The 14,643-nt window shown below is 67.5% G+C and overlaps 1 protein-coding gene across 1 annotated transcript; it reads left to right on the top strand.

Moving 5' to 3' along the window:
- The first annotated feature begins 475 nt into the window (after nt 1-475).
- Nucleotides 476-14,055, top strand: LOC135325354 (collagen alpha-2(I) chain-like). Its single transcript, XM_064503322.1, has 10 exons — nt 476-677; nt 3,528-3,595; nt 4,468-4,624; nt 5,365-5,528; nt 6,104-6,228; nt 6,869-7,003; nt 8,769-9,105; nt 10,450-10,555; nt 12,588-12,685; nt 13,930-14,055. The coding sequence occupies exons 1-10, from the start codon at nt 491-493 to the stop codon at nt 14,053-14,055; spliced, it is 1,503 nt and encodes a 500-aa protein (XP_064359392.1). The 5' UTR covers nt 476-490.
- The last annotated feature ends 588 nt before the right edge of the window (nt 14,056-14,643 follow it).

The following is a 14,643-nucleotide window of genomic DNA, read 5'->3' as shown; positions in this document are numbered from 1 at the left end:
CGGGGAAAACGGGAAACGGGGAAAAACGGGGGGGGAAACGGGGAAAAACAGGCGGGAAATGGGCAAAACGGGTGGGAAACGGGGCAAAACCCCATAGGAATGGGAAAAAATGGGTGGGAAATGGGCAAAACGGGGCAAAAACAGGAAATGGGGGATTTTGGGTGCAGACGGGGGGATTTTGGGTGGATTTTGGGTGCAACGGGGGGATTTTGGGTGCAGAAGGGGGGATTCTGGGTGCGGTGGGGGGATTTTGGGTGCACTGGGTGGAATTTGGGTGCAGAAGGGGGGATTTTGGGTGTGCTGGGGGTATTTTGGGTGCGAAACGATGGATTTTGGGTGCAGAAGGGGGGCTTTTGGGAGCGCTGGGTGCATTTTGGGTGCAGAAGGGGAGATTTTGGGTGTGCTGGGGGAATTTTGGGTGCAGAAGGATGGATTTTGGGTGCAGAAGGATGGATTTTGGGTGCGCCGGGGGGATTTTGGGTGCAGAACGATGGATTTTGGGTGCGCCGGGGGGATTTTGGGTGCAGAAGGGGGGCTTTTGGGTGCGCAGGGCCGGCGGGTGCTGGGGGCCGCCCGCGACGGGGGGGTCGCCGCCTGGGACCTGCCGCCCGGCTCCCCCCGCACCCGCTTCCGGGACCCCGTCGCGGCCCCCGCCTGCGCCGCCGTCGCCCCCCCAGGTACCGCCCCCCCCGCCCCCAAATCCCCCCCGGCTCGCCCCAAAACCCCCCCGGCCCCCCCGCCCCCGCAAACGTGCCTTTCGCCCCCCAAATAGCCCCTTTTCACCCCAAAATAACCCCCTTTCACCCCCAAATCCCCCCTTTCCACCCCAAAATTGCTCATTTTCACCCCAAATAGCTCTTTTCCACCCTGAAATAGCTCTTTTCACCCCAAAATAAGTCCCTTTCACCCCAAAATAGCCTTTTTCCACCCCAAAATAGTCCTTTATCAACCCCGAATAGCCCCTTTTCACCCCAAAATAGCCCCTTTTCACCCCCAAATCCCCCCTTTCCACCCCAAAATTGCTCTTTTTCACCTCAAATAGCTCCTTTTCACCCTGAAATAGCTCTTTCCACCCCAAAATAGCCCTTTATCAACCCAAAATTGCTCTTTTCACCCCAAATAGCCCCTTTCCACCCTGAAATAGCTCTTTTCACCCCCAAATAACCCCCTTTCACCCCAAAATAGCCTTTTTCCACCCCAAAATAGCCCTTTATCAACCCCGAATAGCCCCTTTTCACCCCAAAATAGCCCCTTTTCACCCCCAAATCCCCCCTTTCCAACCCAAAATTGCTCTTTTTCACCCCAAATAGCCCCTTTCCACCCTGAAATAGCTCTTTTCACCCCCAAATAACCCCCTTTCACCCCAAAATAGCCCTTTTCCACCCCAAAATAGCCCTTTATCAACCCCAAATAGCCCCTCTTCACCCCAAAATGGCCCCTTTTCACCCCCAAATCCCCCCTTTCCACCCCAAAATTGCTCTTTTTCACCCCAAATAGCTCCTTTCCACCCGGAAATAGCTCTTTTCACCCCAAAATAAGCCCTTTTCACCCCAAAATAGCCTTTTTCCACCCCAAAATAGCCCTTTATCAACCCCAAATAGCCCCTTTTCACCCCAAAATGGCCCCTTTTCACCCCAAAATAGCCCTTTTCCACCCCAAAATAACCCTTTATCAACCCCGAATAGCCCCTTTTCACCCCAAAATGGCCCCTTTTCACCCCAAAATAGCCCTTTTCCACCCCAAAATAGCCCTTTATCAACCCCGAATAGCCCCTTTTCACCCCAAAATAGCCCCTTTTCACCCCCAAATCCCACCTTTCCACCCCAAAATTGCTCTTTTTCACCCCAAATAGCCCCTTTCCACCCTGAAATAGCTCTTTTCACCCCAAAATAAGCCCCTTTCCCCCAAAACAGCCCGTTTGTACCCCAAAATAGCCCTGTCTCACCCCAAAATAGCCCCTTTTCACCCTGAAATAGCTCTTTTTACCCCAAATAACCCCCTTTCACCCCCAAATCCCCCCTTTCCAGCCCAAAATTGCTCTTTTTCACCCCAAATAGTTCCTTTCCCCTCTCAAATAGCTCTTTTCACCCCCAAATAACCCCCTTTCACCCCAAAATAGCCCTTTATCAACCCCAAATAGCCCCTTTTCACCCCAAAATAGCCCCTTTTCACCCCCAAATCCCCCCTTTCCACCCCAAAATTGCTCTTTTTCACCCCAAATAGCTCCTTTCCACCCTGAAATAGCTCTTTTCACCCCAAATAACCCCCTTTCACCCCCAAATAGCCCCTTTTCACCCCAAAATGGCCCCTTTTCACCCCAAATCCCCTCTTTCCACCCCAAAATTGCTCTTTTTCACCCCAAATAGCTCCTTTCCTCTCTCAAATAGCTCTTTTCACCCCCAAATAACCCCCTTTCACCCCAAAATAGCCCTTTATCAACCCCAAATAGCCCCTTTTCACCCCAAAATAGCCCCTTTTCACCCCCAAATCCCCCCTTTCCACCCCAAAATTGCTCTTTTTCACCCCAAATAGCCCCTTTCCACCCTGAAATAGCTCTTTTCACCCCAAAATAACCCCCTTTCACCCCAAAATAGCCCTTTTTACCCCAAAATAGCTTTATCTCACCCCAAAATTGCTCTTTTTCACCCCAAATAGCCCCTTTCCACCCAGAAATAGCTCTTTTCACCCCAAAATAACCCCCTTTCACCCCCAAATAGCCCCTTTTCACCCCAAAATAGCCCCTTTTCACCCCAAATCCTCCCTTTCCAACCCAAAATTGCTCTTTTTCACCCCAAATAGCCCCTTTCCACCCTGAAATAGCTCTTTTCACCCCCAAATAAGCCCCTTTCACCCCAAAATAGCCCTTTTCCACCCCCAAAATAGCCCTTTATCAACCCCGAATAGGCCTTTTTCGCCCCAAAATTGTTCATTTTCACCCCCAAACAGCCCTTTTCACCCCCAAAATAGCCTTTGTCTACCCGAAATAGCCCTTTTTCATCTCTCAATTGTCCATTTTTCCCAAAATACTCCTTTTTTACCCCAAAATTGTCTCTTTTCATTCCAATATGGCCCTTTTCGCCCCAAAACAGCCCATTTCCACCCCAAAATTGCTCTTTTGCAGCCCAAAATAGCTCTTTTTCACCCCAAGATAGACTTTTTTCTGCCTCAATAGCTCTTTTGGTCCCTAAACTGCCCTTTTTCACCCCAAAACAGCCTTTTGCCCCCGAACTGCCCTTTTTCACCCCCAAATGGCCCTTTTTGCCCCAAAACGGCCGTTTTCACCCCAAAACAGCTATTTTGCCCCCAAATGGCCCTTTTTCACCCCAAAACACCTCTTTTTGCCCAAAACGGCCCCTTTCCGCCCCAAAGCGGTGCCGCCCTTCCAAAATGCCTGTTTTCCCCGGGAGCGACTCCCTTTTTGCCCAAAATCGCCGCTTTCCGCCCCGAAACGCCCTGCCACCCCGTTTCGCCCCCTTTTTGCCCAAAATGCCCCAAAATGTGGGGAATTGTCCCCGTTTCGGTGCCAGGGGGGCCCCGGGCGCTGCTGGCCATGACGGGCGCCGACGGCGTCACCCGCATCTGGGAGCCCCTCGAGGTACTGGGGGCACTGGGAGGGGACTGGGGGTACTGGGAGGCACTGGGAGGCACTGGGAGGGGACTGGGAGGGGATATGGGGCACTGGGAGGCACTGGGGGGACTGGGAGGGCACTGGGAGGCACTGGGAGGGGACTGGGAAGGGATATGGGGCACTGGGAGGGCACTGGGAGGCACTGGGGGCACTGGGAGGCACTGGGAGGGGACTGGGAGGGGATATGGGGCACTGGGAGGCACTGGGAGGCACTAGGGGGACTGGGAGGGCACTGGGAGGCACTGGGAGGAGACTGGGAGGGTATATGGGGCACTGGGAGGCACTGGGGGGACTGGGAGGGGACTGGGAGGCACTGGGAGGAGACTGGGAGGGGACTGGGAGGCACTGGGAGGGGACTGGGAGGCACTGGGAGCAACTGGGATGGACTGGGAAGGCACTGGGAGCAACTGGGAGGCACTGGGAGGGATCTGGAGGGGACTGGGAGGCACTGAGGGGAACTGGGAGGGGACTGGGGCGGACTGGGAGGCACTGGGAGGGGACTGGCGGGGGGGGAGGGGGCGCCGAGGGCATCACGTGGCCCCACGGGGGGGCGTGGTCCCGGCTGAGTCACGTGGTCCCGGCGCCGGGTCGGGGGGAGGGGAGGGAGGTGCGAGGCTCCAGCCGGGTCACGTGGCCCCGCGGCGGGGGGGGCGTGGCCGCGCCTGGGTCACGTGGCCTCCGCGGAGGCGCGGGGGGGGGAGCGAGGCGGCTGGTGGGTCACGTGGCCCCGCGGCGCCGGCGGCGGGGGGGGCGTGGCCGCGCCTGGGTCACGTGCCCCCGCGGCGAGCGCGCGCGCGGAGCGGGGGGCGGGGTTTGCTGACGTCACCGCGCACGCGCAGGCGGCGGCGCCGCGCTCCCTGGGCGGCCACTGCGGCCGCGTCACGGGGCTGGGCGTCTTCGCGGCCCCGCCCCCCGGCGGCGGCCCCGCCCCCCGCGCCTACGTCATCACCGCGGCGGACGACGGCACCGTGCGCGTGGTGCCGCTGCCCGGGCCAGGTGGGGCCCAGGCGTCCGGGAGGGGCCCAGGCGTCCGGGAAGGGGCCCAGGCGTCCGGGAAGAGGGGCCCAGGCGTCCGGGATGAGGGGCCCAGGCGTCCGGGATGAGGGGCCCAGGCGTCCGGGAAAGGGGCCCAGGCGTCCGGGAGGGGCCCAGGCGTCCGGGAAAAGGGCCCAGGTGTCCAGGAAAGGGCCCAGGCGTCCGGGAGAGGGGCCCAGGAGTCCGGGATGAGGGGCCCAGGCGTCCGGGAAAGGGCCCAGGCGTCTGGGAAAAGGGCCCAGGCGTCCGGGAAAGGGGCCCAGGCGTCCGGGAAAAGGGGCCCAGGCGTCCGGGAATGGGCCCAGGCATCCGGGAAAAGGGCCCAGGCGTCCGGGAAAAGGGGCCCAGGCGTCCCGGAAAGGGGCCCAGGCGTCCGGGAAGGGGCCCAGGCGTCCGGGAAAGGGCCCAGGCATCCGGGAAGAGGGGCCCAGGCGTCCGGGATAAGGGGCCCAGGCGTCCGGGATGAGGGGCCCAGGCGTCCAGGAGAAAGGGCCCAGGCGTCCGGGAAAGGGCCCAGGCGTCCGGGAGGGGCCCAGGCATCGGGGAGGGGCCCAGGCGTCTGGGAAAGGGGCCCAGGCGTCCGGGAAAAGGGGCCCAGGTGTCCGGGAAAAGGGGCCCAGGCGTCCGGGAGGGGCCCAGGCGTCCGGGCAAAGGGCCCAGGCGTCCGGCTAACTTTTCCCTCTCTCTCTCTCTCCCCGCAGATGAGCCGCTCCCCGAGCAGGACCCCGGCGTCCGGGGGGGCCCAGGCGTCCGGGGCCCGGTGGCGGCGCTGGCCTGGAGCCCCGACGGGGCCCTGGCGATCTCGGGGGGCCCCGGCGGGCGCCTGGTGCTGTGGGGCGACGGGCAGAGCCTGGCCGAGGCCACGGTGAGGGGCCCGGACGCCTGGGCCCGTGGGGGGCGGGGGCAGGGCCTCGAGGGCGGGGGGGCTGGGCCCTTTCCCGGACACCTGGGCTCCTTTCCCGGACGCCTGGGCCCCAGGTGGGGGTTGTGGGTGGCTCCCCGGACGCCTGGGCCCCTCTCGGACGCCTGGGCCCCTTTCCCGGACGCCTGGGCCCTTTTCCTGGACACCTGGGTCTCCAAGTAGGGGGTGGGGGTGATTCCCCGGACGCCTGGGCCCCTTTCCCGGACGCCTGGTTCCCTCTGGGGACACCTGGGCCCTTTCCCGGACGCCTGGGCCCTTTCCCGGAGGCCTGGGCCCTTTCCCGGACGCCTGGGCCCCTCCCCGGACACCTGGGTCCCCAAGTAGGGGGTGGGGGTGATTCCCCGGACGCCTGGGCCCCTTTTCCCGGACGCCTGGGCCCCCCTCCCGGACGCCTGGGCCCCCCTCCCGGACGCCTGGGCCCCTTTCCCGGACGCCTGGGCCCGTTTTCCCGGACACCTGGGCTCCTCTGGGACGCCTGGGCCCCTTTCCCGGACGCCTGGGCCCTTTTCCCCCGGCAGTGCGCTCCCCCGGCGGTGACGGCGGTGGCCTTCTGCGACGCCCGGCGGGTTCTGGTGGCGGCCGGGAGGCGCCTGGAGCTCTGGGAGGTCGTCGAGGAGGAGACGGCGCGCGGGAGGCGCCACCGGTGAGCCGGACGCCTGGGCCCCTTCGCCCGGACGCCTGGGCCCCTTTCCCGGACGCCTGGGCCCCAGGTGGGGGTTTTGGGTGGCTCCCCGGACGCCTGGGCCCCCAAGTAGGGGGTGGGGGTGGCTCCCCGGACGCCTGGGCCCTTCTCCCGGACACCTGGGCCCCTTTCCTGGACACCTGGGCCCCCAAGCAGGGGGTGGGGGTGATTCCCCGGACGCCTGGGCCCTTCCCCAGATGCCTGGGCCCCTTTTCCCGGACACCTGGGCCCCTTTTCCCGGACACCTGGGCCCCTTTTCCCGGACTCCTGGGCCCCTTTTCCCGGACACCTGGGCCCCTTTTCCCGGACTCCTGGGCCCCTCACGGACCCCTGGGCCCCTTTTCCCGGACACCTGGGCCCTTTCCCGGACGCCTGGGCCCCCAAGTAGGAAGTGGGGGTTGCTCCCCGGACGCCTGGGCCCTTCCCCGGACGCCTGGGCCCCCAAGTAGGATCCTGGCCCCCCCCTAGGGGACACCTGGGCCCATGGCGTGGCGGGGGAGGGGGGCAACATTGGCCAACCCGGACGCCTGGGGCCTATGGAGGGGGGGGGTCGTCGTGCTGCCCGGACGCCTGGGCCCGGCGCTGAGCGTCGCCCCGGCAGGCTGCGGCGCGGCGGAGCGATGGCGGCGGCGGCGGCGGCCATGACGGGCGGGGCCCCGGCGTCCCCGGTGCTGCGGCTGCTGCGGGGGGGGGCCGCCCCCCCAGCCCGGGCTCCTGGCTTTGGCCGCCGACGGCAGTCTGGGGCTGCGGGGGGCCGGGGGGCTGCGGCCCTTGGCGTGAGTGCGGCCGGGGGGGGGATTTGGGGGGGTCTTGGGGGTCCTGGGGGGGCCAGGGGGATTTGGGGGGTCTTGGGGGTCTCTGGGGGGGATTTGGGGTCTCTGGGGGGGATTTGGGGGGGATTTGCAGTCCTGGGGGGGGATTTGGGGTCTCTGGGGGGGGGATTTGGGGGGTCTTGGGGGTCCTGGAGGGGGATTTGGGGGTCCTGGGGGGGATTTGGGGGTCCTGGAGGGGGATTTGGGGGTCCTGGGGGGCCGGGGGGGGATTTGGAGGGGTCTTGGGGGTCCTGGGGGGGGGATTTGGAGGGGTCTTGGGGGGGATTTGGGGGGTCTTGGGGGGGCTGGGGGGGATTTGGGGGGGGATTTGGGGGTCTTGGGGGGGATTTGGGGGGGTCTGTGGGGGATTTGGGGGTCCTGGGGGGGCTGGGGGGGGATTTGGGGGGGTCTTGGGGGGGATTTGGGGGTCCTGGGGGGGGATTTGGGGGTCCTGGGGGGGATTGGGGGGATCCTGGGGGGGATTTGGGGGTCCTGGGGGGGTGGGGGGGTTTGGGGGGGTCTTGGGGGTCCTGGGGGGGGATTTGGGGGGTCTTGGTGGTCTCTGGGGGGGATTTGGGGTCCTGGGGGGGGATTTGGGGGTCCTGGGGGGGATTGGGGGGATTTGGGGGTCCTGGGGGGGCTGGGGGGGGATTTGGGGGGGTCTTGGGGGTCCTGGGGGGGATTTGGGGGGGATTTGGGGGTCTCTGGGGGGGATTTGGGGGTCCTGGGGAGGCTGGGGGGGATTTGGGGGGGTCTTGGGGGTCTCTGGCGGGGGATTTGGGGGGTCTTGGGGGGGATTTGGGGGTCCTGGGGGGGTCCTGGGGGTCTCGGGGGGGATTGGGGGGATCCTGGGGGGCTCTTGGGGGTCCTGGGGGGGGATTTGGGGGGGTCTGTGGGGGATTTGGGGGTCCTGGGGGGGTGGGGGGGGGTTTGGGGGGGGTCTTGGGGGTCCTGGGGGGGGATTTGGGGGTCCTGGGGGGGATTGGGGGGATCCTGGGGGGCTCTTGGGGGTCCTGGGGGGGGATTTGGGGGGGTCTGTGGGGGATTTGGGGGTCCTGGGGGGGTGGGGGGGGGTTTGGGGGGGGTCTTGGGGGTCCTGGGGGGGGATTTGGGGGTCCTGGGGGGGATTGGGGGGATTTGGGGGTCCTGGGGGGGCTGGGGGGGGATTTGGGGGGGTCTTGGGGGTCCTGGGGGGGATTTGGGGGGGATTTGGGGGTCTCTGGGGGGGATTTGGGGGTCCTGGGGAGGCTGGGGGGGATTTGGGGGGGTCTTGGGGGTCTCTGGCGGGGGATTTGGGGGGTCTTGGGGGGGATTTGGGGGTCCTGGGGGGGGATTGGGGGGATCCTGGGGGGCTCTTGGGGGTCTTGGGGGGGCCGGGGGGGGATTTGGGGGGGTCTTGGGGGTCTCTGGGGGGGGTTTGGGGGGGTCTGTGGGGGATTTGGGGGTCCTGGGGGGGTGGGGGGGGGTTTGGGGGGGTCTTGGGGGTCCTGGGGGGGATTTGGGGTCCCTGGGGGGGATTGGGGGGGTCCTGGGGGGCTCTTGGGGGTCCTGGGGGGGGATTTGGGGGCCCTGGGGGTCTTGGGGGTCCCAGGGGGGTCCTGGGGGTCTCGGGGGGGTATTTGGGGGGCTGGGGGGGATCCCGGGGGGGGGCTCAGCACCCCTCCCCCCCTCTAACTCCTCCCCCTGCAGGGTGACGGCGGCGGGGGGGCCGCGCCCGGACGCCTGGGCCCCTCTCCCGGACGCCTGGGCCCCCCCGGCCGACGCCAACCGCCCGGACGCCGGGGCCCCCGAGGACTCCAGGGCCCCCGAGGACGCCTGGGCCCCTCGCCCGGACGCCGGGGCCCCTCGCCCGGACGCCGGGGCCCCCGAGGACGCCTGGGCCCCTTCCCCGGACGCCGGGGCCCCCGAGGACGCCTGGGCCCCTGCCGCCTTCCGCCTGCCCGGGAGCCCCGTCGACGCCCAGGCGCTGCCCGACGGCTCCGTCCTCGTCTGGGCCGGGGCCACCCGCCCCCACCTCTGCCGTCTGGTGAGGGCCCAGGCGTCCGGGAGGGGCCCAGGCGTCCGGGAGGGGCCCAGGCGTCCAGGAGGGGCCCAGGCGTCCGGGAGAGCCCAGGCATCCGGGAAAGGGCCCAGGCGTCCGGGAGAGGGGCCCAGGCGTCCAGGAGGGGCCCAGGCGTCCGGGAAGGGGCCCAGGCGTCCGGGAAAGGGGCCCAGGCGTCCGGGAAAAGGGCCCAGGCGTCCGGGGAAGGGGCCCAGGCGTCCGGGAAAGGGCCCAGGTGTCCGGGGAGGGGCCCAGGCGTCCGGGAGGGGCCCAGGCGTCCGGGAGAGGGGCCCAGGCGTCCGGGAAAGGGCCCAGGTGTCCGGGAAAGGGGCCCAGGCGTCCGGGAAAGGGCCCAGGCGTCCGGGAAAAGGGGCCCAGGAGTCCGGGAAAAGGGCCCAGGCGTCCAGGGAAGGGGCCCAGGCGTCCGGGAAGGGGCCCAGGCGTCCGGGAAAGGGCCCAGGCGTCCGGGAGAGGGGCCCAGGCGTCCGGGAAGGGGCCCAGGTGTCCGGGGAGGGGCCCAGGCGTCCGGGAAAGGGCCCAGGCGTCCGGGGAGGGGCCCAGGTGTCCGGGGAGGGGCCCAGGCGTCCGGGAGGGGCCCAGGCTTCCGGGAAAAGGGCCCAGGCGTCCGGGGAGGGGCCCAGGCGTCCGGGAAAGGGGCCCAGGCGTCCGGGAGGGGCCCAGGCGTCCGGGAAAGGGCCCAGGCGTCCGGGAAAAGGGGCCCAGGCGTCCGGGAAAGGGCCCAGGCGTCCGGGAGGGGCCCAGGCGTCCGGGAGAGGGGCCCAGGCGTCCGGGAGGGGCCCAGGCATCCGGGAAAGGGCCCAGGCGTCCGGGAAAAGGGGCCCAGGCGTGCGGGGAGGGGCCCAGGCGTGCGGGGAGGGGCCCAGGCGTCCGGGAAAGGGCCCAGGCGTCCGGGAAAGGGGCCCAGGCGTCCGGGAAAGGGCCCAGGCGTCCGGGAAGGGGCCCAGGCGTCCGGGAAAAGGGCCCAGGCGTCCGGGAAAGGGGCCCAGGCGTCCGGGAGAGGGGCCCAGGCGTCCGGGAGAGGGGCCCAGGCGTCCGGGAAAGGGCCCAGGCGTCCGGGAGAGGGGCCCAGGCATCCGGGAAAAGGGCCCAGGTGTCCGGGAGAGGGGCCCAGGCGTCCGGGAGAGGGGCCCAGGCGTCCGGGAAAGGGGCCCAGGCGTCCGGGAAGGGGCCCAGGTGTCCGGGAGAGGGGCCCAGGCGTCCGGGAGGGGCCCAGGCATCTGGGAAGGGGCCCAGGCATCTGGGAAGGGGCCCAGGCGTCCGGGGAGGGGCCCAGGCGTCCGGGCGGGGACCCAGACATGGCTCCCGCAGGTGCCGGCGGGGGAGGGGTGGCGGGTGCAGGACGCCTGGGCCCTCGCCGCCCCCCTGGAGCCGCACGGCCCCTCGCAGTGGTTCAACGGCGCCTGCTACATCCCCGGTGAGGCTTTGGGGCGAAAAAGGGCCATTTTGGGTCTGGGTGGCGCTTTGGGCCGAAAAAGGGCGATTTTGGGTCTGCGGGTCTCGATGCCACTTTGGGGCAAAAAAGGGCGATTTTGGGTCTGGGTGGCGCTTTGCGGGAAAAAAGGGCGATTTTGGGTCTGCGGGTGTGGATGCCACTTTGGGTCGAAAAAGGGCGATTTTGGGTCTGGGTGGCGCTTTCGGGTGAAAAAGGGCAATTTTGGGAGCCCTGGGGGCCCTGGGTGCAGTTTTGGGCTGAAAAAGGGGGATTTTGGGGTGCTGGGGGGGCCTGAGTGCTGCTTTGGGCTGAAAAAGGGCGATTTTGGGAGCCCTGAGGGATCTGGGTGCTGGTTTTGGGCTGAAAAAGGGCGATTTTGGGAGCCCTGGGGGATCTGGGTGCTGGTTTTGGGCTGAAAAAGGGGGATTTTGGGAGCCCTGGGGGATCTGGGTGCTGGTTTTGGGCTGAAAAAGGGCGATTTTGGGAGCCCTGGGGGATCTGGGTGCTGGTTTTGGGCTGAAAAAGGGCGATTTTGGGAGCCCTGGGGGATCTGGGTGCTGGTTTTGGGCTGAAAAAGGGCGATTTTGGGAGCCCTGGGGGATCTGGGTGCTGGTTTTGGGCTGAAAAAGGGCGATTTTGGGAGCCCTGGGGGATCTGGGTGCTGGTTTTGGGCTGAAAAAGGGCGATTTTGGGAGCTCTGGGGGATCTGGGTGCTGGTTTTGGGCTGAAAAAGGGGGATTTTGGGAGCCCTGGGGGATCTGGGTGCTGGTTTTGGGCTGAAAAAGGGCAATTTTGGGAGCTCTGGGGGATCTGGGTGCTGGTTTTGGGCTGAAAAAGGGCGATTTTGGGAGCCCTGGGGGATCTGGGTGCTGGTTTTGGGCTGAAAAAGGGCAATTTTGGGAGTCCTGAGGGATCTGGGTGCTGGTTTTGGGCTGAAAAAGGGCAATTTTGGGAGCCCTGGGGGATCTGGGTGCTGGTTTTGGGCTGAAAAAGGGCAATTTTGGGAGCTCTGGGGGATCTGGGTGCTGGTTTTGGGCTGAAAAAGGGCAATTTTGGGAGCCCTGGGGGATCTGGGTGCTGGTTTTGGGCTGAAAAAGGGCAATTTTGGGAGCCCTGGGGGATCTGGGTGCTGGTTTTGGGCTGAAAAAGGGCAATTTTGGGAGCCCTGGGGGATCTGGGTGCAGATTTGGGCTGAAAAAGGGCGATTTTGGGAGCTCTGGGGGATCTGGGTGCTGGTTTTGGGCTGAAAAAGGGCAATTTTGGGAGCTCTGGGGGATCTGGGTGCTGGTTTTGGGCTGAAAAAGGGCAATTTGGGGTCAGGCTGGGGCTCTGGGGTCTGATTCGCGCTGAAAAAGGGCAATTTTGGGAGCCCTGGGGGATCTGGGTGCGGGTTTTGGGCTGAAAAAGGGCAATTTTGGGAGCCCTGGGGGATCTGGGTGCGGGTTTTGGGCTGAAAAAGGGCAATTTTGGGAGCTCTGGGGGATCTGGGTGCTGGTTTTGGGCTGAAAAAGGGCAATTTTGGGAGCCCTGGGGGATCTGGGTGCTGGTTTTGGGCTGAAAAAGGGCAATTTTGGGAGCCCTGGGGGATCTGGGTGCGGGTTTTGGGCTGAAAAAGGGCAATTTTGGGAGCCCTGGGGGATCTGGGTGCGGGTTTTGGGCTGAAAAAGGGCAATTTTGGGAGCTCTGGGGGATCTGGGTGCTGGTTTTGGGCTGAAAAAGGGCAATTTGGGGTCAGGCTGGGGCTCTGGGGTCTGATTCGGGCTGAAAAAGGGCAATTTTGGGGTGCTGGGGGGGTCTGAGTGCAGCTTTTGGGGTGAAAAAGGGCGATTTTGGGGGGGTCCTGGGGGAGTCCGGCTGCTATTTTGGGCTGAAAACGGCCGATTTTGGGGGCGCCGCAGCTCCGGGAGGCATTTTGGGTGCAATCTGGGGGGTGTCGGGCGCCGGGGGGCCGTTTTGGGGCGAATCGGGGCGCTTTTGGGTGCCCCCCTGACCCCCCTCTCCCCCCCCCCCCCAGGCGCGGGGGTCTTCCTGGCCCGCTCCGATGGCACCCTGTGCGTCAGCCCCGGGTGGGGGGACGCCGGGGCCCCCGGAGCCGCCTGGCGCTGCCGCAAGGTGGGTGACGCGCGCGGGGGGGGGCCCAGGCGTCCGGGAGGGGCCCAGGCGTCCGGGCGGGGGCACCCAGGAAGGGCCCAGGCGTCCGGGTCACCCCCAACCCCCCCCACCCAACCCCTATACGAGCCAGCAGCGAATCCCCCCTCCCCTATTGGCTGCCTCAGGGAGGGGCCCAGGCGTCCGGGTGCCTTGGGGAGGGGCCCAGGTGTCCGGGAGGGGCCCAGGCGTCCGGGAGGGGCCCAGGCGTCCGGGAGGGGTCCGGGAAGGGCCCAGGCGTCCGGGAACCCCCCCGCCCAACCCCTATACGAGCCAGCAGCGAATCCCCCCCCCCCCCATAAAGGGCCCCGGGGGGGGTCGGGGGTGAGGGGCCCAGGCGTCCGAGGGACCCAGGCGTCCGGGAGGGGTCCGGGAGGGGCCCAGGCGTCCGGGAACCCCCCCGCCCAACCCCTATACGAGCCAGCAGCGAATCCCTCCTCCCCTATTGGCTGCCCCAGGGAGGGGCCCAGGCGTCCGGGTGCCTTGGGGAGGGGCCCAGGCGTCCGGGAGGGGTCCGGGAAGGGCCCAGGCGTCCGGGTCACCCCCAACCCCCCCCACCCAACCCCTATACGAGCCAGCAGCGAATCCCCCCTCCCCTATTGGCTGCCCCAGGGAGGGGCCCAGGCGTCCGGGTGCCTTGGGGAGGGGCCCAGGCGTCCGGGAGGGGCCCAGGCGTCCGGGTCACCCCCACCCCCCCCGCCCAACCCCTATACGAGCCAGCAGCGAATCCCCCCCCCCCCATAAAGGGCCCCGGGGGGGGGGTCGGGGGTGAGGGGCCCAGGCGTCCGGGAGGGACCCAGGCGTCCGGGAGGGGCCCAGGCGTCCAGGCGGGGGCATCCGGGAGGGGCCCAGGCGTCCGGGTCACCCCCCACCCCCCCCGCCCAACCCCTATACGAGCCAGCAGCGAATCCCCCCCCCCATAAAGGGCCCCGCGGGGGGGGGGGGGGGGTTGGGGGTCGGGGGGGCCGCGGGCGTGAGGGGCCCAGGCGTCCGAGGGACCCAGGCGTCCGGGCGGCAGGTGCACGGCGGCTCCGCCACGGCCCTGGCCGCCCTCGAGGGCCCCGCGGTGGCGACGGGCGGCGCCGACGGCCGCGTCCGGGTCTGGCTCCCCGGCGGCGGCGGCGCTCCGGTGAGTGTGGGCGGGGCCTAAGCGGGGGGCGGGGCTTGGGAGGGGGCGTGGCTTGACGAGGCCACGCCCCCCCCCCCAGCTGGCTCATTTCGCCTGCGCCGGCCCCGTGAGCTGCCTGGAGCCCCGGCCCGGCCCCCGGCCCGGCCTGGCCCTGGGCGACGCCTGGGGCCGCGTCTACTTCCTGCGCTGGGACACGCCCCCCTGAGGCCACGCCCCCTGAGGCCACGCCCCCCTGAGGCCACGCCCCCTCGAGGCCACGCCCCCTGGCAAGGGAACCCCCCCCCCCCCCCAACCTCGGATCTGCGCTGTCTACTGCCTCGGTGTCCTATGCATTGTGGCCACGCCCCCTCTCGGCGGCAGGCCACGCCCCCTCTCTGCGGCAGGCCACGCCCCCTGAGGCCACGCCCCCCCCGCGAGGAAGCCCCCCCCCTTTCGGATCTGCGCTGTCTACTGCCTTGGTGTTCTGTGGGTGCTGGCCACGCCCCCTCTCGGCGGCAGGCCACGCCCCCTCTCGGCGGCAGGCCACGCCCCCTGAGGCCACGCCCCCCGGCGAGGAAGGCCCCCCCCCTTCCGGATCTGCGCTGTCTACTGCCTTGGTGTCCTGTGCGTTGTGGCCACGCCCCCTCTCGGCGGCAGGCCACACCCCCTCTCGGCGGCAGGCCACGCCCCCTCGAGGCCACGCCCCCCCGGCGAGGAAGGCCCCCCCCTTTCGAATCTGCTTTGTCTACTGCCTTGGTGTTCTGTGGGTGCTGGCCACGCCCCCTCTCGGCGGCAGGCCACGCCCCCCGAGGCC

The sequence above is a fragment of the Dromaius novaehollandiae genome, chromosome 36 (assembly GCF_036370855.1).
Source record: "Dromaius novaehollandiae isolate bDroNov1 chromosome 36, bDroNov1.hap1, whole genome shotgun sequence".
Lineage (NCBI taxonomy): Eukaryota > Metazoa > Chordata > Aves > Casuariiformes > Dromaiidae > Dromaius > Dromaius novaehollandiae.
The sequence above is the reverse complement of the archived record's forward strand: the minus strand, read 5'-3'. Positions and strand labels throughout refer to the sequence as shown.